Below are 21866 nucleotides of genomic sequence, written 5' to 3' on the forward strand. Positions count from 1 at the left end.
CACCAATGCGATAGAGATGTAACTCGGGAAAATTCTTTTACTGAAGGACTCTTCCACTCAACAGCATTCTCCAAGACGTCAAAGAATGGGTGAATAACATCTTGTACAGAATAATTTTCGTCGAATGGATGTATATCGTTTTTGTCGTGTAAATTCGACTCCAATGTTGACAACGCGACTATTCTTTCAATAATATAATCGCATATACTTTGTTTCATACAGCAGTAAATGTGCTCAAAAATGTGATCGGCATTTGTTTGTCCAAGTGCCCATATATCGATTCCAATTTTGTATTCACTTGGGGTATCTGTATCCTCAGTTAGATCATAATTCAGGCACGCTTGAAGTGCAGACGTATTAAAGTGTCTAATCTTTTCTTCTTTGCCAGGGGCTTGTGAAATTGATATTCCCCTTGAGTCGAGAAGGCTAAGCATTGTTCCTGCCACACCTTGACCAGCGCTCAACTCAAATGGAGTGCATATACCGGGAGTCCTACTCGAGCAGCTGTAATAAAAGCACAACTCTCCAGTAATAGGGTCCAGAGTTTCCATGTCACTTCTTAAATCATATAATATATAAAGTCAATACCAAAAGGTGATTTATGTACTTTTTACTTACTTATTTTCCTTTCCTTGCCAGGGAGCAAAGCTAGATCCAGCACCGTATTTTAATGTACGGTGGCGCCGAGTAACGTGGCGAAGTTCTGGACCAGCTATTGCACGAAGTGGTCCAACTAGAATATTTTGCTTCAAAATATTTAAAAACTGAATAGGGTTGGCCACCAAGTCTGGAATGTGTACAATATGGTGTAATGTAGGAGATTTATCCACTGGAAGAATAAATTCGATATCCTACAAAGATAGTTAAATTCAAACAGACAAACACAAGGGTTTTCGTTGTTGTTGTTTTTGTAAAAGTCAATAAACTTACTGATCGTGATAATTTTGATGTAGGATTTCTTGTCAAGAATTGCTGGACTTCCTTCAATGTAATTTGAGAAGTCAGCCTGTTCTCAAGTAGGTCAACTAGCTCTTCAGAAATCCAACTTGGTAGATCCACTCCATGAACCTCCAAAACTAGCTCACGAGTTTCATAAGTTTTGGAGCCTCTTTTTATACTGGGAGACACGTTGCTGTCTTGTTTTCCAGGGCTCGTCGTCTTGAGACTCACTCTTTCACTTGAAATACTTCCAGGTGGTGATGTCTTTCCCTGGGTAACGTTAGGATGTTGAATACGATTGTGTGAAGAGCTTAAAAATGCCTCGCTATTATTTTGAGTGAGTGATGATCCGTAAGGTGATCCAGGGCGAGCGGCAACAGAGCCTTCGTACTCTGCATGAGAATCAGAGTCAAGAACATAATGCGTGGACGTCGCTTCAGAGAGGAAGTAATAAACTACCGAATTGTCTCTCATACACACAAACATATTTGGCCGGTTTTTTACGGAAAAAGGCCTCATAACCTCGTTTGACAGTATTCCAAGTGCAGCATTTGGCTGTAGTCGCCAATGTAAAGGAAATCGTTTTGTGTAAACAATATCGCAACCGAATTGGCCAGGCTGGAATTTTTTGGGTGGAGTAAATGTGGTCTCTTCTCCAGATGTCGAGAGAATTTCAACAAGATTGTCACCAGAGCCTGACTTGTCTGGAAAACTATCTTCATCGGAGAAATCATCGGAGGAGTATTGGTGTTTTCCTCCAGCATTATCTGGGACAAGTAGATATTTGCTATCATAAAATATAATTAAATATACATGATTGCCAATATTTTGTACACGCATAATTACCTGCAAACACGAGTATCATGCATATTTTGTAGAAGAACAATCTTATTGGTTCTCTCGAGAACTTCATTCACCATGGCTTTAGTTACTCGAATGATCTCTGAGCGGTTAACTGATTGCTTTAGTTTGGAGTAAAAGTATATTTGAACACTTTGAACTTGTGGTATAAGTAAAAGCCAATATAGTTGCTGACTCATCGGGTCAGCTATCGTGCTGGTTTCTATTATCTCATCTTCTTCAGGTGTTTCCGGCTCAAAAATACTGATACCCAATCCTTGACAGAACTCGTCATTTCCAGCCTGATCGTTTTCCGGATGGTTCTTTTGATCAATTGATAAATTGAGCCCATCGTCCCTATATGTTTCACTCCCATCATGCGAAAATCTATCGTTCCCTGACAAAAGATCCAAATTCAAAGCGCCGTTATCACTAGCATAAAAGCAGTCTCCAACACGAATTAGTCTGTAAGGTGTACTTCTGTTCTTTTCTAACTCTTCAAAGAAGACTTGTCGACTGCTTGTTTGGTTCTTGGCAAATACAAGTGGCATAAACATTGTTGTAGGGAAATCTACAAACGGGTTCTTTTTCATAAGCTGCGCTTCAATGTAACGAATGACTGATTGAGTTATTGGACCCGAACGTAATAAACCATGCATGATCTCCTCTGTAAAAAGCCAGTTTAAGCGTGCTTCTGTTTCTACAAGCGCGTCTTGTTTATCTCTTGTCAATGAAGACAAACTAGCACGATGCGACGTCCCTCTTTCTAAAAACGGGCTACTGGTATTAACTGAGTCAACAAACTGATTGTATTGCTGAATATATGGATGGTATTGTACTTACGGCTGGTGTTGGGTAGGTGTATCTCCAGCACATCCAGAAAGATGAGAAAATACGACATTTACGGGATCATAGTCAACTTGTGGAAGTGTCATACAGGTCAGATGAAGTGTAGCTGCGGTCCCATCCGCCGAGTCGACAGGTGAAGCCAAAGACCCAATTGAATTTGGCTCATAGTTGTAATATTCTCCTGAATCTGATATTCCTTCGTATGAAGAGGGCAAATGATCAAGGGGAAAAGATACCTCTGAAACCCTATTTGAAACGTGTGGCTTCCGAAGCGTACATTCTAGACGAACAAAAAGAGGATTCTGCGCACAGACAACCACGTCTGCAAGATTGCTTGGTTTTTCGCCAGATAAAGAAAAGCCAAGTTTCTGACCAACCTTTGCAAAAGGTGGTCTGTAGCAATAAATATTCTGCCGCTTCCCGGTGGTTAATATAACAGGTTCAAAATAGTGCCCGAGAACTGAAATAAATCTTTGGTGGGCAAGTTCAAGCTCTTCTTGGCTGTGCATAGATATGTACATATGTAATCAATATATAATTAGATATGGATATATATATTGTCTTTCTTACTTTGTTCGGCCACGTCTTTTTAACAATGTCTGTACGTTTAAATAACCAGTAAGATCAATGTCTAAAGTTGATTCGTCACATATTTCCAAAACTTTTTCAAAATCATCTGCTTCCACAGCCCGTCCATGTAAAAAACAGGTAAAAACAGATTTGACAAAGCTTCTAGAATATACACGAGTGACATCCTGCATTAATCGAAGGGTCCTATCGGAAAGGGTATTTTTCACAAAAACGTCCCCAAAGAAACCGCTGGAGAGATGTGGACATAGTGTGGTACCAAGGCTGTCAAGCCATTCGTCAGAAAATGTTTTCTCGGCAGTATTTACAGATATGCTTTGATCAAATGATTCTGTGGGTGAACTTGGCAACCCAGGGTTAATTTGATCAGGCAATTGACGATGACATTCAAATACGAGTAAGCTCATACAATCAAAGTCTATATTTTTGCTGTCATCTAATACAGGATAAGTAGACGGTTGCTGATCTTTGGCGTGTACATCATTTAAACGTTCAACAACAGCATCAAGGCACGGTATCAAAATGACTACAAACATAGACGGGTCAAACGTCTTAATGAAGCAACGCATATCTCGTAGATTTCTGGCTATGTGCAGAGTTGTAGAAGTAGCACCAGGCTGTTTACTCTCGACCAGAGACTTTATGAATATATACCAGAAATTGTCCACTGGCGTTTTCTTCAATAAAATATCATTGTCCACTATCGAAGCTAAAGACTGCTCAATATAATAGTGTAACAAGGCCATATCACGATGTACAGGGGGAAGCTTCGAGATGTTATCTTTATGCTGGCAAAATAACTCATCTGGCCGTGGACAAGTACAAGTAGCATTTCTGTCAGACTGCCAGACAGTTTGGATATCCCCAATGGGTGAAGAGGCCGGGCTGAATCTTGATATGTATCGAGATTTTAATCCCAAGCGTTCAGTATGTTTGGCTATACCAAACTCTTCGAACGGTTTTCCGATCTCTCCAAGCTTTGTGGCGACAGGGGCAGTAGCAAACGTATAAAGAGATTCGCTTTTGTTCTGAACAAGGCAATGGCTGCTATATTTTGGGCATGGGTATGAGGCGAGCAAAAATGTACCAAGTCGCAGTACAGAAGATATGTTGAGCATATTATTTTGGCGTATGTGTTGAACACCAGTGGTTTCGCAATTGCTTCTCTCGTGTACATTTTTGTTACTATTATCTTCTATTTTTGATACCCTACCGAGAGTATTGATATAATCAAATGTTATGAGCTGTGTCATTATTCCTTTGTCATCACTAAAGATGTCAAATGTAACGGTTTTGTCGATTTCATAGTTTAATCCAGTCGAGACAGGTTCAAGCCAAACCTCTGTGATGATTTTCTTATTGGGAGCATCTCTCCATATATAGTACTGAACTGCAGATACTGTATTTCCTGTCTGGATTTCTTTGTAAAAATGACACGCTTGTTGTTGAGATGTCACAAGGATGTATTTCTTTAAAATAAAGGGCCTTAATATTTCTTGTATTTTAATTCGTTAAAGGAATAGCCTACCTGGTCCAAACGTGCTTTACACAAGTACTCAAACACCAGACTTTGAAGTCCCATCAAGTTGGCTTGGGAATAGGTTTCAGGTTGAAAATCTTGCACTTCCCAGTGCCACGCGCGATGATATAGGTAGTTGCGCACAATAAATTCTCCCGTGAGCCAAAACGTAGAATTGATGTACCACATCTTGTTTATTTGTATCTGTTGTTGTTCAATCTTTTCTTCTGATGCCATGTAGTGTACACTGTCTCTCATCAGCAGAGTAGACAGAGGTCGATTGACAGCTGTAATTGTCATATGTTTTTGATTGTTGAATCTAGTTGATGCTAAACGCCTAATTTCTATATTCTCCATCATATCCTCTTGATCTTTGGGCGGTGTTGCAAGAAGTTTTTTCAGTTCTTCAACAACAGCTTGTCTTTTGGATACATTCGTATTGAAAAATAACAATCTCACACTAATAACTCGATCTTTGTCCTGGCTGACACGCACTTCACAGAATTCCATGCATTTGTTAATAATACAAGCATTTGGAATAGGTTCCCTTTCTTCTTGCAGAAGAATTTCGTCTGTATTTTTGGGCATGGGTTCCCATTCTTGCCGTGGGGGTTCAGGGCTTAGTATCTTAATACAAACATAGTCCTTTTTTGTAATGGTTGCCCACTGAGACAGGCGGGTGTTCACTTGTAAAACAGCATTTTCCATATATTCTGGAGTATCCCCTACTGATTTTTGTGCACGTCCATATATAGCAGGACATACTGCTACCAAATCAAAGCAGCAGTCATCGTACCAATAACGACTATATGGCCGATAATCTGATCCATTGAGTTTATCCCATGTGGTGTCGAATTGTTGAACATATTTCTCATGCGAGGTGTAAAGAGTATCACTTGCATAAGAGTTCATGCTTACAAGGGTTTTCATCATCGTATCTGTTTCTGACATGCGTACCAAAAGCTTCTTCAATTTTCCAACCTTTAGAAATCCAGGAGAGCCCGAAAAATCTCCACCAACACTACCAGTAACAACTCCCATCATCTGACTCCTTCTTTGGAAAGCATCCCAGTTTTGAAGCATGTGTGCAAAAGTGCTGTTAGCACGAACAAGAATTTCAACCTTTGGTGCCTTCATGCAGCCTAGCATGCCTTCTTTCTCATTTGTAGACTCATCTTCAAGCAGAACTGATGATAGAGAACGTTCGTGGATTGAAGAGAATCCCTTTAGATATTTTGCCCATGTAGATGACCAGTTTGCTTGAATCCTGTATTCAACAGTAATATTTGGCTGCCAATGTAAAACTAGAGTAATCATCACTCGTTCTTTCTTTGACAGGAAATCCTCAGGACCATTTGCTGTTCGTCTGTGTCTATTGTCATCAAAAACAATAGAAGACATGTAGAATCCTTGTCGAATACGAGCATTGATGGCGTGCCAGAATTCAGTTGGAAGGTAGTATTCATGGTATTTTAATAGTTTTGTTTCTACAGCCATAGGCTCTGAATATGGATCCCATGGAAACCCAATAGCAGATATCATTGCCCGGTTGATTTGGTCATCATAATGCATTGCCCTGTTATCCATCCCAAGTTCTGGCAAAGGATGTGGTAGATGGTCACGGGACAGCTCCAAAGATATATCGTTTGCTCTTCCTGAAGCTGTCATTCTTCTGTTGTCTGATCTCAATTTATCAAAGCAAATTTCTTTCAAAAGGAATCGAAGGTGGTATATGTTGGGTGCTGGTATATCAAGAAGATCTTCTTTTGGGTTTAGGTATGTGGGCTGATGTGATGTATATCCTCCAGTAAAAACGTTATATGTAGCTGGAAGACAGTTTTCTGCATATATAAAGTGCCCATTTGTTGCCTTTGCTGTAAACCTTAAGATTTCATTGTCTGGAACGAACCCGAAATTGCACCCTGGTGCGAATTTATGGTTTGAGCCAAGCTGAATGATGCTGCAGGAGATATCGTCGCTAGATAGTTGTTGAATGATTGATTCGTCTTGTAAGTTAGATTTAACAACACCGTCCGTAATCAGTATCAATGATGGTTTTCCCATTCTAGGCTGAAGATTAAGAATAAATGCTCCTGCACGCAATATGTATGCCAGGCTACTCCCTGACTTTCCAACTCCCCACACATCCTTTTTTGTCCCTGCCATATTTTTGAGAGGTCTCTGGTGTATATTTGTAGACATTGAACTAGTACGATGATGTAGATGAGGACGATTGTGGGTCGTTTGAGCTGGCTGTTGAGGTTGTTTAGTACTTGCAGAATCGAGCTTTTCAACAATACTGTGACGAGGTGATTGAGATTTGTGGCCCATTCTTAAACTTTTTCTCTTGTCAGTTTTTTTAATAGGTTCCTTTTCTGCAATGGTTCTTGTTACAAGGTAAGGTGGATCGACTGTATCAACTTCGAATTCGGCTGGGCCTCCCTCTTCAACGGCAGAAGAATGATCTCCTCGTACATCGAGGGCATATCCAAGCTTAGCTCTTTTCTCTTTCAACTGTTTTCTAAAAGTTGCCAAGTCTGATTGGAAAGTCCTTACAGCTACGTCTAGTGTCTCAAGGACTGATACTACATTGTTCAGAGTTATACGGGTATCTTGCAACAAAACGCGCATAGTAGGAAATTTAGCCAGGATGGGTATAACATTCATGTTGGATCCAAATTGTGAGCATTCTGCTATGACTGTGATATAAATGACTGGTTCAAACTAAGAAATTCGATATATACCAAGAAGATATTATGATTATTAAAATTACTGGGACAAGAATACTCATAATTTTACCATTAAATTTTGAGATGATGAGTATTGACCAAGAGAGAATGGAAGGACAAGACCATGGATAATGTTTTCAAGTCTGGTCAGACGAAGATGAGATACGATTTGAAGTTTTGTAATCAATTTACAGCGATACATACGTCTTATAAGCACTTCCGATCATCACCCGACTACTACCAGCATCTATTGTTGCTAGACTCGAACTTAGATCCAGCATAAACACTTTTCGGTATTCTTGTGCAATTGATAAGATCCTGGTTCTAGGTGTAATTATATACATTTTTTCCGCGCTTTGTGGATTTGGGATTCGTGGCGAACTTGCAGAAGTGAGGCCTCTGTCTGATTGTGATACTTTTGCTGGAACAGTATTAGGTAACGGCGTATTCGGAGATGTTAGTGTCGATGGATCATATATTGATGTTTCTGTCTGAAATGTATTAAAATTGGGGCTTGTGTCTTTACGTTGGCTTTTTTGGTGCTGGTTCTGTTGAGATGGTTCCCAGATACCCTTGGGACTACCAGAAATATGCAACAATTGGAAGTCCTGAGAATGGTTGTAATGATTATGAAAAAAGAGAGAGAGCGAAAGACAAAAAAAAACCATAAGAGTTCTAATCAATTACTACCCACCAATAATTACTTATTTCTCACCCTATCTTCACTTTCTGTAACAGGCTGAAACATGTGTTTTAATAACCATATGTCGAGTTCATTTCTTTTGATTGCGCTTGTTTTTCTTAATAAGATCGCAGTATGTGCCTCGACAACCTAGAATATTAGGCTGAGGTCAGTCGTATGAATTTCTGTGAACAGATTCCCTCTCAATCGATTATTTTTTTTCGGACCTTTGTGTCTTTGTTGAGAATGCATGTGTTTGGCATCTTGTCTAGGACTGACACAGTCAAGTAATGTTATTCGGTATTATTGAGCGGGGTATGGGTCAGCAGCACTATACACTACACTATTAAAGAAACCCAAAACCAAGAATAAAGAAATAATTGAAAGAAAAAAAAAGAATGTGTAATATTGAAACATTAATATCAGGAATCTGGATCAAATGCGATTCATTTGAAAATATACATTTGCCGAGAGATTCTCTATATTAGCATCAGCACGCTGCTGTAGAAAGCGAGAGAGAAAAAAAAATGGTTGTTCGTCCCTGGTGCACTCGTTTCAAGGAAAGAGAGGTTTACTAATCAAACACCGATTTATACAGCTTGCCACTCGATGCGCTCTTTAAAACTCAAAAGAAATAAAAAAATATAATCATTACAATCATCTTGTTATCTTTAATTTCACAAAGACGCAATTAGACACAAGATATTTGTCACTCACCGAACTATAGCTAGTAAATTATCCTTATTGACTGATTGTTTTGAATTGACAAATATATAAGCTTATAATGGATATTCTACATAATCTAGAATGCTCACAAAAAAAAAGAATTCATTGGATATTTTATGTACCAATTGAAGTTTCAAATATCTATAACGAAAATAATAATAAAAAAGCATGTTATTTACTTGATGAAATTTAATCCTCGGTATTCAATTTTTATTTTTTATTTTTTGAATATATTATATAGACAGCTTATAAATCTATTGACAATAGCTAGCCAAATAATATGTATCTACTTAATGTATGTATACTATTGTGTATTTTCATCTCTACCAGCAATACAAGTAATTTTAATTCATCAGAAATAAAGGAAAAAGAGAGAGAAAGAGGGTGTAAAAGACGTCATGTTTAATATGACGTCGCGTTCACGGAATTTTTATAATTGTGTTAATCATTTATTTTTCAAAAAGATGTCAAAAACCCAGGAACGCGCCTGTTGTTTGCATTACGATTCATTTGTAAAGCATTATGGCAGATCCAAGACGGGTTGAAAGACCATTGGCCTTTCCACAGGATCCAATCCCACCTTCTCACCTACTCGCGCGTATACATCCATCAATTATAGATTTCCCAACACAACGCTACTATGCAGTATCTGCTTTTATTTTGCTACAAGCACTAAAAGCCTATAGTGCCTGGAAAGACGCTCATTATTTTGAACATGACCCATCTTATAACACGGCATGGATGTGGTGCTATGCTGATATATTCTACATGACGATGCTCTGGTACATCCGAATTCCATGGTTGCAATTCACTAAATTCAAGACTATCTTTATTTTACTGGTTTTATTTTCTTTAAACTTCCTTATGTTTGTCATACCAGTGGTAGGTGATTTTTCTTTTTATATACATATATTAAAAAAAAATTAATTAATCTTTTAAACTAACTGTTTTTTATCATTCTTTTTTACAAGACTGCTGTCAGCATTGCTTTGTTCAAAAATACCTTCGGTATGATTTCATTTGATCTAACCTAATCTATTTTCATTACTGATACATTGTTTCATCTGTAGGAGACTTATTTACTCGTAGAATTGGCGCCTCTCGAGCAAAGAAGGTTAACGTAAATGGTATTATAAATGACCCATCTCATATTCTCGGAAGACATACCCTTCATATCCTTCCTCACGGGTAAGAAAACAAATAAGCATATTGTTTTGAAGATAATCTTAGGATATTCAATATACTTATCATTCTTATATACTAATTTACAAATATATACATATTTGTATACTTGCATATTTGTGTACGCACAAACACACACACATATATATATATATATATACATATACATACATAGATCTGCTGAACTTAATCCCTTTAATGAGTTCTATTGTCTGCCTGCAAGATCCAAGGGGAAGAAAGAAATTTTTATTCCAATTTCGATGAACAACACAATTCCATACAGTCTCACTATGGAGCATTTTGATTTCGACACAAAATTGAATACAACAAAGGGTCTCTCTCGAAACGATTTAAAACGTACAATTGAATTGAACTCTAAGGACGACGGAGCAGAAATATATTATGTTCGAATCAAAGCACCTGGACTTTATACCTTAAAAGACGTGAAGAGCAGAAATAATATCGATGTCAGAACTAAACACAAGGCTGTCTACGTTTTCACCTGTCCAACTGCCGAGTTCGAATCCTCAGCCACAACTGATCTTTGCACAGGAGATGATGGACCGGTTGGAATCAAAGTCAGTGGTGTACCTCCTTTCTCTTTGGGATACATTCAACGAGTAGGAGACTGGGAGTTTCCGTCAAAGATTAGCCAAATTAGACCCCAAGATGTCAATGTTCTTCCCGCTGAAAAGATTCACGACATGGACAATGTTGATCCTGAGTTTTTCCGCCCAAACCCAACCCAGTTTTACTCGTGGGCAGCTACCCATCACCAAACAGTTTACTTGAAGCCAACTCTTGAGCACCCGACTTTGTACGAATATCAGCTCTTGAACGTCACAGATGGATTTGGCAACACTGTTTTTCTCGATCAGTCGAGCGTTATAAACTTTAGAGTGCACGAACATCCATCAGCAAAATTTGCTTGCAATGACGTCGATCCTCCAAAACTTTTGGTCAACGAAGATGTTGCACATATTCCTTTCGAACTTCAGGGATCTGGTCCCTGGAAGGTCGGCTATCGACATATCCAAGAATCAAATGATAAAACGACTGAATTTAACGTTTCTTTGAGTGTTCCAATGGCAAGTCTCCAAGTACGATCCCCCGGAATTTATGAGTTATTGGAAGTCAGCGATAGCTATTGCAAAGGAAATATCCTCACACCTTCTACCTGCCGTGTCGTCCAACCCCCGCTCCCTTCGATCGAAATACGCGAAACACCTATTCCATCTGAATGCTCGGGAACTGACTTTATCGGAATGAAATTCTTTACAGAATTGAAGGGTAACATATTATACTTTGTGAACAGTAGTACAAAGGGCATGTGAGACTTATTATTTGATGATTATTTATTAGGAACTCCTCCATTTAATCTAAAATACAACGTATATAAAAAGACCGGAAGATCAAAGACTATTGTAGGAAGCTGGAATGAGACAATCGATCGATCCCGCTACATAATTTCTTACATGCCAACAACAAGCGGGTACAGTCTATAGATTCTTTGTACAGCTTACCTATCCTTGTTTTTTGTCTGTTTGTTTGATTGTTTACTTACCGATTGAAACTTTATTAGAGATTACATTTATGAATTCGAGAGTTTGAGTGATAAGAATTACAGGGATCAGGATATCAGTAAATACGCATTCTCGCATACCGTTTACCCTCAGCCTGATGCATCATTTGATGAGAGCTTGACAACTCTCAAAACAATCCGTACTTGCGTCGGAGAATCGATCTCTTTGGATGTCAAATTGACAGGTGCTCGACCATTAACCCTCTTCTGGTCTATATCCGGCCAACTGTACTCTGAAGAGATACAAGACGACAAGTATCGTCTTAAAATCCCCAATCTTGAAAAGCCTGGCCCTCATGTTGTTTCTCTTGTTATGGTACGTGAAATTTCTGTATTACACATTTGTTTTGTACTAACGTTAACCATAACACTTTATTACAATTATGTTGTAGATCAAGGATGCAAATGGATGTTCAATCGATTTAGAGGCACGTGATGTGGTCATTGACGTTAGACGTGAGCGTCCTACTGCTGGATTTTATACCAACAATCAATTCAATGGTTCTGTCGAGATCACTCAAGGATCCACTGCAACTCTTCCCCTCCGTTTGGCTGGAAAGGGTCCATGGATGGTTGGATACAAGAACACAGAAAAGGAAAATGCAGAGACCAATATGGTTGTTACCGAAGATCCCAATGCTACATTGGAAACTAAGGAACCTGGAACATATGAAGTAGTATCTGTTCAGGATGAATTTTGTAGAGGAAATGTTATTCCATCACCATATACAGTGCGTTGGATCGATAAGCCTGTGATGACAATTGACGACGAAACAGCCATTCTGAAACAAGAAGATGCTTATGAGAAACCTGGTGTCTGCCAAGGAGCAAGTGCTAGTGTTGGTATCAAATTTCAAGGTAAGTTAACCTTTTAATCCGGAACATGGGTGTGGGTATGAACATGGACATTTTAGTAACAATTTTGGATAAATGTATTTGTAGGCCATGGATCATTCTATTGCTCCTATGATAAGTACCAGGTTGGATCCTGGAAACTCAATCCAGTTCATCTTGGAACTGAAGAAATCAATTCTGTATATCCTAATGCTCAAGTTAATCTGGATACAAATACAAGCGGAAAGTTCCGATACCTGTTCAACAAAATCGCAGACCAGAGATACAGCGATCCTTTTGTTACTTTCCACAGGCAAACTGTTGAATACACCGTCCATCCTCTGCCAACTGTTGCCTTTTCCGGAAGAACAAAAAAGCAACACTCCTTGTGTGTGGGAGATAGTTTGTTATCCAATGACATGCCCCCAATCTGGTTAGATCTTACCGGACAGGCACCATTTGTTGTAGAAATCCGAGTCAAGCATCAAACTGCTAACCACCTCCAGACACATCATCTTAGTGTTCCTACTCACAAGTACAAATTAGAATTATTTGATGTACTCGAAACATCTGGTCTTTACAATATCGAGCTTGTTAGCGTTGTGGACAACAATGGCTGTCACTCTACTACCCCAGCATCTAACCCAGTGTTGACGGTTGAGGCTATGGAAGTAGCAACCATCAGCTCCTCTGACACATGTGCTGATCACTGTGTCGGTGATGATTTAGACTATACTTTGTATGGTGTCAGCCCATTTGCAGTTTGTGAGTACAAAATATGTAAATATTGTAAATATCTAACTAATATTATTCTTGTTCTGTTTTGCTTATAGCCTACCAGTTTAATGGACGCAATAAGAAGATTACGGCTTCTTCATCAACTCTATCCATTCTTGCTGACAGTCCTGGTAATCTTACTATTATCTCGGTTGGCGACAAACGCAATAAATGCACCACATATATAAATCATATGACCAGCATTATTCATCAGACACCATCATCATTTATCAGTGGTGGCAGAGAAGTTTTTGAAAACATTCATGAGGGTAAGCTATGATTATGATTATGGTTTTTGCGTGGTGATTAACCTGGATGATATATCTAGGTGATACGGCACAGGCTGTCATTGATCTAGTTGGAACCCCTCCGTTTGAGTTCAAGTGGCAAAGAAGTGAACTAGTCTGGAATAAAGACAAAAACCATCATTACAAGGGAAATGTTCTGGAAACTCATTTGGTCCAGGATGTGCAAGACAATCGCTATTATATTAATACCGCGGTAGAGGGCATTATTGAGGTATGAAAATTTGGAGAATAGTCTATATACTGTGTAGCTAATGATATGTTTTGTAGGTTACTTATATCAAAGATCGTTACTGCCAGTATCCTCGTTTGTAATAGTCAGTACTCTAGGATATCTATTGTCTAGAAAGGACATCATTTGTATATAAAAGAACACTGCCTGTTTAAAGTAGAAACGGAGATGAAAATCTAATACAAAAAAAACCCGTTTTTTCCATTTAAGATAAATAAATAAATTGGCAAATTTGCACAAGATATAAATACTTGGATTTTTTTTTTCAATAAACATAATATTTGTGCGTGTAATTAATTAACTAATTAATTTAATAGCATTATTATTCAGATGTTAGTCTATTGTTTCAAATTGTGAGTGAAGGTTCAATTCATAGTCAAGAAATGTTTTTTATTTATTTATTTATGACCTTTTACAAGTGTAAAGAATAAAAATTAATACATATGTTAATTTTGTTTCAAAATAATTATAATAATAATAATACCAATCTTGTTGAATATATTTATTATGGTTATTAATGACTTGAGCTTTTCAAAAGATAATATTTGCTCAACCCTGCAAAAGATGGTTAACGTATCTTCTATCCTGACGACATATGATATGTATTTGTACTATTTTACGTATCTAACCAGTTTTAACATTAAAATTCTTAATAGAATGTAAGATATATAAAAGATGTACGAATAATGGCAAAATAATAATAATAATAATCTTAAGGCAGATTAATACTAGAGATTTTGCGGTAAATAAAGAATGTATGTAAACTGACAAATTATAATTTATACAGGAGTACTGTAGATAATTTAATCATTCGAGAAATAATGTATTTTTATATATTCTTCTGTCAAAATCTATCTGTACAACATCGTTCTTTTTGTATTCAATTTTTCAAGTACTATTTCTCTAAATGGTTTGTCATTCGGATTTTATTTTACTCTTCTTTTTTGCCATACAATATTTATATATATATATGTATTTGTATCATAATACAAGACTCAAAAGTGCACACAAACTAACATTTTAGTCCTACTATTTCAAAACGCCAAATCCAAATAAGCACACGCGAACAAAAATAAAAAGTCTGTATAACCAATATGTATTTGGATATTTGGATATTTTATATTATTTTATTGCAGGATTATTGATTTACAAAGCGAAATACAGAGTATACTATTTTGTTTTGATTGTGAGAACTACGATCGTCAAGAAGAGTTACAAAAATGATATTTCCTATTTTATAAAAATGTGCAATTCAAGGAAATTTATTTTTATTTTTATTTTTATTTTTATTATTAATAATAAGAATAGTGTTATTTTAAAAAAGAAGGAGAAGAAGATGCGATAAATTATCGATATTTTCTTTTACATAAAGAAAATAACCGTAAATTCATATATTTAAGTCTCGGGTATTTACGATTATATTTTCTAGTTAAATCACCATAAAATTGTATTTACCTACAAAAAATCTCGGTTTTTGTTTTTGTTTTTGTTTTTGTTTTTGTTTTTGTTTTTGTCTTTGTCTTTGTTTTTTGTTTTTTGTTTTTTGTTTTTTGTTTTTTGTTTTTTGTTTTTGTTTTTGTTTTTTTTTGTTTGTTTTGGAAATATTAATTATTAGTCGCGTAGTGTGGGGAATTGCAAATAACTTGACACGCACGCAAATACATCATTTCTTATTTCTTGCTTATCTCAAGTGTAAATAATATATATATATATAGTTAGATATTTAGCATCAATTATTGATTAAGATTTCTTGCTTATAAAATTTTCTATCCTTTAAAGTCTTAAAGTCGCGTTATTATTTATGTATACGTAACTTACAAATACTCACACACTTAAACACAGTTCCACTTTACCTACATAAACACGCTACCCTATACCCACTATATACACATGTTAAATAAGAGTTACATATTATCAATTATTACTATTCTTTATACATTTCAGTAGCCGACTTGAGTATCCAAGTTAAAAGGTGTATTAAAAGACAGTAAATGCATAGAAGGCACAAACAAACGGACAAAGATAAAAGTAAATTCCCCGACATATTACAGAGATACTTGAGCTAAGTAATATCAATAAAATATCTTGCCTTCAATTTCTTTCCAAATATTTATATAAAATTTTTGTTAAGCTTAACTAAAAAGAAATTACAAGAACCGTATAATCTTCAATTTTATTTGGATTTTAATACAAAGAACTCTTTGTAGTACATTTAGACAAACGCGTCTGTAAAACCTATTTTATAGTAATTATGTATTATATATATCTTTATATACCAGCAGTGTCATACTTGTGCTTGTATGTGTGTGTGTAAAAAAGGATAGAAGAAAAAGTAAATTACAGTATTCATTTAGAGTTATTGTTTCGCTTTCAATGTATTTGTTTCCATCGCAAGAGATACTCCGGTAATTCTAGGTTGCGTAGGTCTCTTGTGTGTAGCCTGTTTGCGAGCAAACGTTTCAACTGCCATATCTTGGCTAGCAGTCGGCGTGCGAACACTATTAGAGTTTGGCACAGCACTGTGGTGAGACAAAGTTGAAGGTGGCTTTGTTGAAAATCTAGTTTCTGATTTTGATGTTTTTTTGTTATTTCCCAAAGAGCCCGGGAGAAAGCCGGGTATATGATGCGTCTTATCGCTAGAGTAACTGGGATCATTGGGTGTAGGAGCCTGGCCTACAAATGAAGAGCTGGGAATTGCCCCATGTACTTGTTTTTCAGACAAACCATGGTATATCTGTGGCTGGAAAAGTGCCTGTTGTTCACTAGCTCCAAGAGGTGGCATAATTCCAGGTGCTCCATTCTGAGCCATTGATGCTAATCTATCAGCTAAGTAGGCAATCAAGAACTGCTGAGAATCTGGATGATAGTAGTCTGTGTATTGCTGTTGAATATACGGATTTTGCGTATACTGATATTGCATCTGGAGTTGACTAGGATCCTGGTATTGATAATATTGATTTTCAGGTTCTTTTCGTTTTTGATGGCTTTTCACCGAGTCTGTAGGTAGATTAACCAGATTATCCTGGATTGATATATTTTTCAAATCTGGCCGTTTCAGACCACCTGAAATGACTAATTGACTTGATTGACTTGGTTTATCGGGTTTATCTAGTTTGTTCGGTTTATTTGATTGGTTCGGTTGGTTTGACTGGTCTTGTGTTAAAGATTCTACATGTTTATGTGCTAAATTTTGCGGTGTTGTCTGTGAGTGAGGCTGTAAAGGTAGAATTGGCTTAGGCTTAATTTCTTTCGGTAAAGTCATTTGGATATTTTGTTGGTATTTTTGACTTGGAGGTCTCAGTATTATAGGACTATCTTTGACATGTTTATGTCTTGCAATATTCAAAGAATTGTTTTGGTTTTCTGGTCTGTTTATATTATTTACATACGAGGTGGAATTATTATGTTGCTTATTGAAACCACTTGTGTTGGTCTGTTTATCATTTTCTTGTAAATTAATACCACATTTAATTGTGGGAAACTGTCGATGTTTGTGTCCTTGGTGAATGTGTTGTGATCGGGGCGGTTGGTGCGGCTGATTTGTTTCATCTGTTTCATTAGGTCGGCGTGGAGTTTGTAGGAAAGGCATCGCCAATTTTGCTTGAGGAAATCTGCGTTGAAATTCAATGTGTTTTTGGGCCCGTTTTACAAGCTCAATCTGGCGATTCTTGAGTATCATTTGTTGTAACTGCGATGATACAGCTGTGTGCTTTTCTAGTAGAGGAAATACACGCTCGTTTGGAATTGCAGTCATTGAAGCCAAATGAGTAGCCTGACATTCGGTACAAGAAGCTATTTCTTCGTATGAACAGCATTCAGAGCATGAATTTTCTCCTGGATAAGTGTCTCCGATCGATGGAGAGTTGGTGCAAGGCGCCAGAACACTTGTTGAAGCTAGCTTTTTTGCAGAGCTATTTAAAATTATATGTGTTGCAGACTCTTTCAGAGAGTTAGATCGTTGATTAATTCTCTCTGTTATCAATCTATTGATATGTAAGTCTATTGGTTGTTTTTTTAATAAAATAAAATAAATAAATGAAAGTAATAATGGTAACAAAAAATTAATATGGTTTAGTATTAGTATTCTTTAACAGTCTGAAATTCATAATTTACCTGAGAAGAACTGATCATTTGTTAAGCGTTTCTGGCCTATCTCCAAGAGCTCTGCAGAGTAAGCAGCCTTTGGAGGCAAGATATTTTCATTAGAATCAAAATTTCCGGTTGACGATGGTGTTTTGTTCTTATTAGTTTTGGTGACATTTTCATAATCTGTGGAATCTTTTTCTTTTTCTTTGTTTTTGGCTCTGCCTTTGCCTTTTGCTTTGGTTTTTTCTTTTGCTTTGGCTTTAATATTATCTGATACACTTTCTTTTAGTGGTGGTTCAAAAGATTGATTGTTTTTGATATAATCGGAATTTGAGAAAAGCTATGGAATATAAGTACATATTAATTTGTTCAGTTTGTTATTATAATCGAGAAAGTATATATAAATATATAAATATATTACATTGCGTCGCACACGAATCATATCCCGGATGATTCTATCTGCTTCTTTTTCGGTGATTGGAGTGGGATGTTTTGGGATTGGTTTTTGTAACGAACGCTTTGTGTTTTTCGTTTGTTTTAAGGAATCTATTGAGTTCTTTTCCGCGTTTTTGGGCTTTATAAGAGATAGAAAAATAAGACGTTAAAGGTAAATAGTTGGTGAATATTTACTTACAAATTCGCGTTTAGGGTAATTTTTATCATTGATTGAATTGCTTATATAAACATGAAGCGCGTTCCATTTTGATTCATCGTCGCTTGCAGACTAATAGATAGATATACATAGATATATATTTATATTAGTAAATAGAATTATGTAGATTTATGTAATAAAATACCTCTTCATAATCTGCTGTTTTTATTTGTGTGTCGCGAGCAGAACTGTTTTTGCCTTTGTTTCCTTGCGATTTCTGTCCCAACCTAAATGGTTGTTTTGATTTTAGTGCGTAGTACATTCTTCTCTTATTTATTTATTTATTTTTAAAAAGCAATGTAAATTAATTAGGCTTATAGACTGACCTCTTTCCCTTTCTAGTAGTATTGTCTTGAGATTTACAGGACAATCTAGGTCCATCGACCGTTATTTTGTCAGAAGAACGATAATTATGGTCAATGAAGTCTGCTTGAGTAAACTTTTTGACATTGTCCTCGACATTGTCCTCGACATTGTCCTTGTCTTTGACCTTGTCTTTTTCTTTTTCTTTTTCTTTGGCCTTGTCTTTGTCTTTGTTTTTGTCTTTGTCTTTGGCTTTGTCTTTGTCTTTGGCCTTGTCTTTGTCTTTGGCCTTGTCTTTGGCCTTGTCTTTGACATTGTCTTTGACATTGTCTTTGACATTGACATTGGGCTTAGATTTAGGTTTATCTATTTGAATACAATACATATACATATATAAATTAACAATTTTTAATAATTAATATTTTTAATTTTTATTAATTTGTATCTCAAAGATAATACATAGATATATAATGAAAATAAAGGGAACTACCTTTGTTTTGTGGAATTGTTTTGGAACTTTTGATGGTTACACTGGTGCTTTTTCGTACTGTCGGCGCTGTACCTAGATCAATCAAAATCCAAGATACGGCAACATTAAAATAAGGATTTTTCTTGTTTTTATTATCATTATTATCATTTTCTTTTATTTTTGCTGGTTGGTTGGTTGCTTAATAATTCGAGGTAAATGTGATAAAGAGTAAGACTTTCTTACCCTTTTTTTTAGATTGAACTAAAAGAAAAGTAAATTTTACAGATTTGTTGTTAGTATATTGGCTGCGTCCATTTTATCTTCTCGGAATTTTGCTAGATCGGGTACCTCCTTCCCTATCTCATTTTATATCTTTCTTGCAACAGCCATAAATTACAAAGTTACCTTCTTCAGTTTCTTTAAGGACTTTCTTTTCTGTCTCTTTTTTATTTCCACAGTAGGAGGCAGTCACCAGTCCACCATATGGTGAAAAATGGTTTATGCTCTAAAAAAAAATAAAGAACAACGCACACAAATTTTACCAGCCTTAGACCTTTCCTGTTCTCATTTTCTTTCTTTCTTCTTCTTCTTCTCTTTACCCCCTTTAGTGTCTCATAATATATTTAAACATACATTAATTCGATAAGGCTTTTCGTTTGTACCTGAAAAAAATAAACATAATAATATTTTTTAAGAGAAAAAATTGGAACCACTTTTTGCATTAAAAATACAATAAAATACAATATAATAAAAAAATAGGTACCTAATAAATTATAGATAGATTTCCAACTGTTGCCTAGCATCTGTGTACAAATATTTATATGTATATATTTGTATGTATGTATGTATTTAGTATATGTATGTATATATGTATGTATGTATATATGTATGTATATATGTGGGTATATGGGTATATGGGTATGTATGTATGTGGATATATATATATATTATATGTGTGTGTGTAAAGAGATAAATTATTAATTAATTAATAGTTATGGAATTTATATTTATATTATCACCTCCTCCGTTTTTTTTGTGTCTTGTTGGGTATTTATTCTAAACGTGTCTTTGGCCAAGGCCATTAAAATAGAGCTGGCTTCCAAGTCGTCAGCAGTGGGTTCCGTTTCTGATATCTTGGAGCGTTTTTTGGAGCGTTTTTGCGGTTTGTTGGAGTTGGAATGGTCATTGCTGGGATGGCGTCTTTTGATGGCGTGGTGTTTTTGGGTTTCTGTTGCGACATTGCGTTTGGGTGGCATGTCGTGATGGTAATCAAGAGAGACAGAGAAAGGAAATAAAAGAGAAAGAGAGAAAGAGAGAAAGATAGAGAAGAGAGAAAAGGTGAATAAAGGGGGGAGGGGGAGAAGCGGGACTGTCAATTTCTTTTAAATATATATATGTGTGTGTGCGTATTTTGGAAAGTGTAACAGGAATGGAATAGAATAGAAAAGAAGGTGAGCAAATAAGTAACCAATTAAGAGAGCAAGTTAATAGGCTAAGTGGATAGATATATAGATAATAAAAATACGTGTATTATTATTATATATATATATATATATTAGAATATTCTGTAGACTGTATATTAAATGTTAAGGGTATTGAGTATTAAAATATTGAAATATTGAAATATTGAAATTTTGAAATTTTGAAATATTTGATAGATGTAAATACATAAATACATAAATACATAATGAAAATGATGATATATATATATGTGTATATATATGTATATATATATATATATATGCTGTTGCGGTTGTTGTTGTTATTGATATTTGTACTACAAAATTTTGGCTTTATTTTTTTATAAAATAAATAAATAAATAATTAAATATCATGAAAAATAAAAAGGCATGAAATCCTTTTTGTATTTTTCGAGCTTTTTGGATCTGTTTGACTGGCTAGAATGCATAATATTTACACAACAGAAAACATGTGCGTGTAACTCTGGCTGATCCTATCGCATGCATTTTTCTTTCTCAAAATTATCCGCGGGCAGGAAAGCAAAACAAATAAGCCAACCCAGTGCATTGGAAGCGTGTGAGATTAGATCGGGTGTTTTCCGAGTCATATTCACCATCTTCTTCTTCTCATTCTCTTCTTCCTTTATTTCTTTATTACCTACTTCTTTACCCTTGTTACGAAAGAAGAGCAGAATTATTACCATGCAAGATATAATACACATTTAACTACCAAAAAAAGCTCACGCATAAGTACACACATTCATACACACATATAAACACATACAAACTCACATGTAAAATACATTTCTAAATACAATATCACCACTTTTTATTATTATTATTATTATATTGACTTTAATCGTTTCAAATTATTAATAATACCTTTAATTTTAGAAACTTATAACTTTGTAATTCTGTAATTCTGACTCTGTAAATCTACCACTCTGTAATTTTGTAATTCTGTAATCCTGCAATTCTGTAATTTCGTAATTTCGTAATTTTGCAATTTTGTGATTTAATTCTCACCCTATACTCCTTTATCTATTTTATTTATATTTATATTTATAATTATTTTTCTTTCTTTCTTTCTTTCTTTCTACTCCTTGGATATA

The 21866-nt window shown here is 35.7% G+C and overlaps 1 protein-coding gene across 1 annotated transcript; it reads left to right on the forward strand.

Annotated features, from left to right (window-relative positions):
* Positions 1 to 9394: 9394 nt before the first annotated feature.
* On the forward strand, positions 9395 to 14029 carry PHYBLDRAFT_186233 (hypothetical protein; the record flags this gene model as incomplete). Its single annotated transcript, XM_018439205.1, has 11 exons — positions 9395 to 9754; positions 9844 to 9880; positions 9943 to 10060; positions 10230 to 11344; positions 11417 to 11546; positions 11637 to 11952; positions 12029 to 12494; positions 12579 to 13235; positions 13304 to 13516; positions 13576 to 13766; positions 13823 to 14029. 11 exons carry the CDS (start codon positions 9395 to 9397, stop codon positions 13865 to 13867), a joined length of 3648 nt encoding a protein of 1215 aa, XP_018294359.1. The 3' UTR covers positions 13868 to 14029.
* Between the last annotated feature and the right edge of the window lie 7837 nt (positions 14030 to 21866).

This window comes from Phycomyces blakesleeanus, assembly GCF_001638985.1.
Source record: "Phycomyces blakesleeanus NRRL 1555(-) unplaced genomic scaffold PHYBLscaffold_6, whole genome shotgun sequence".
Classification (NCBI taxonomy): domain Eukaryota; kingdom Fungi; phylum Mucoromycota; class Mucoromycetes; order Mucorales; family Phycomycetaceae; genus Phycomyces; species Phycomyces blakesleeanus.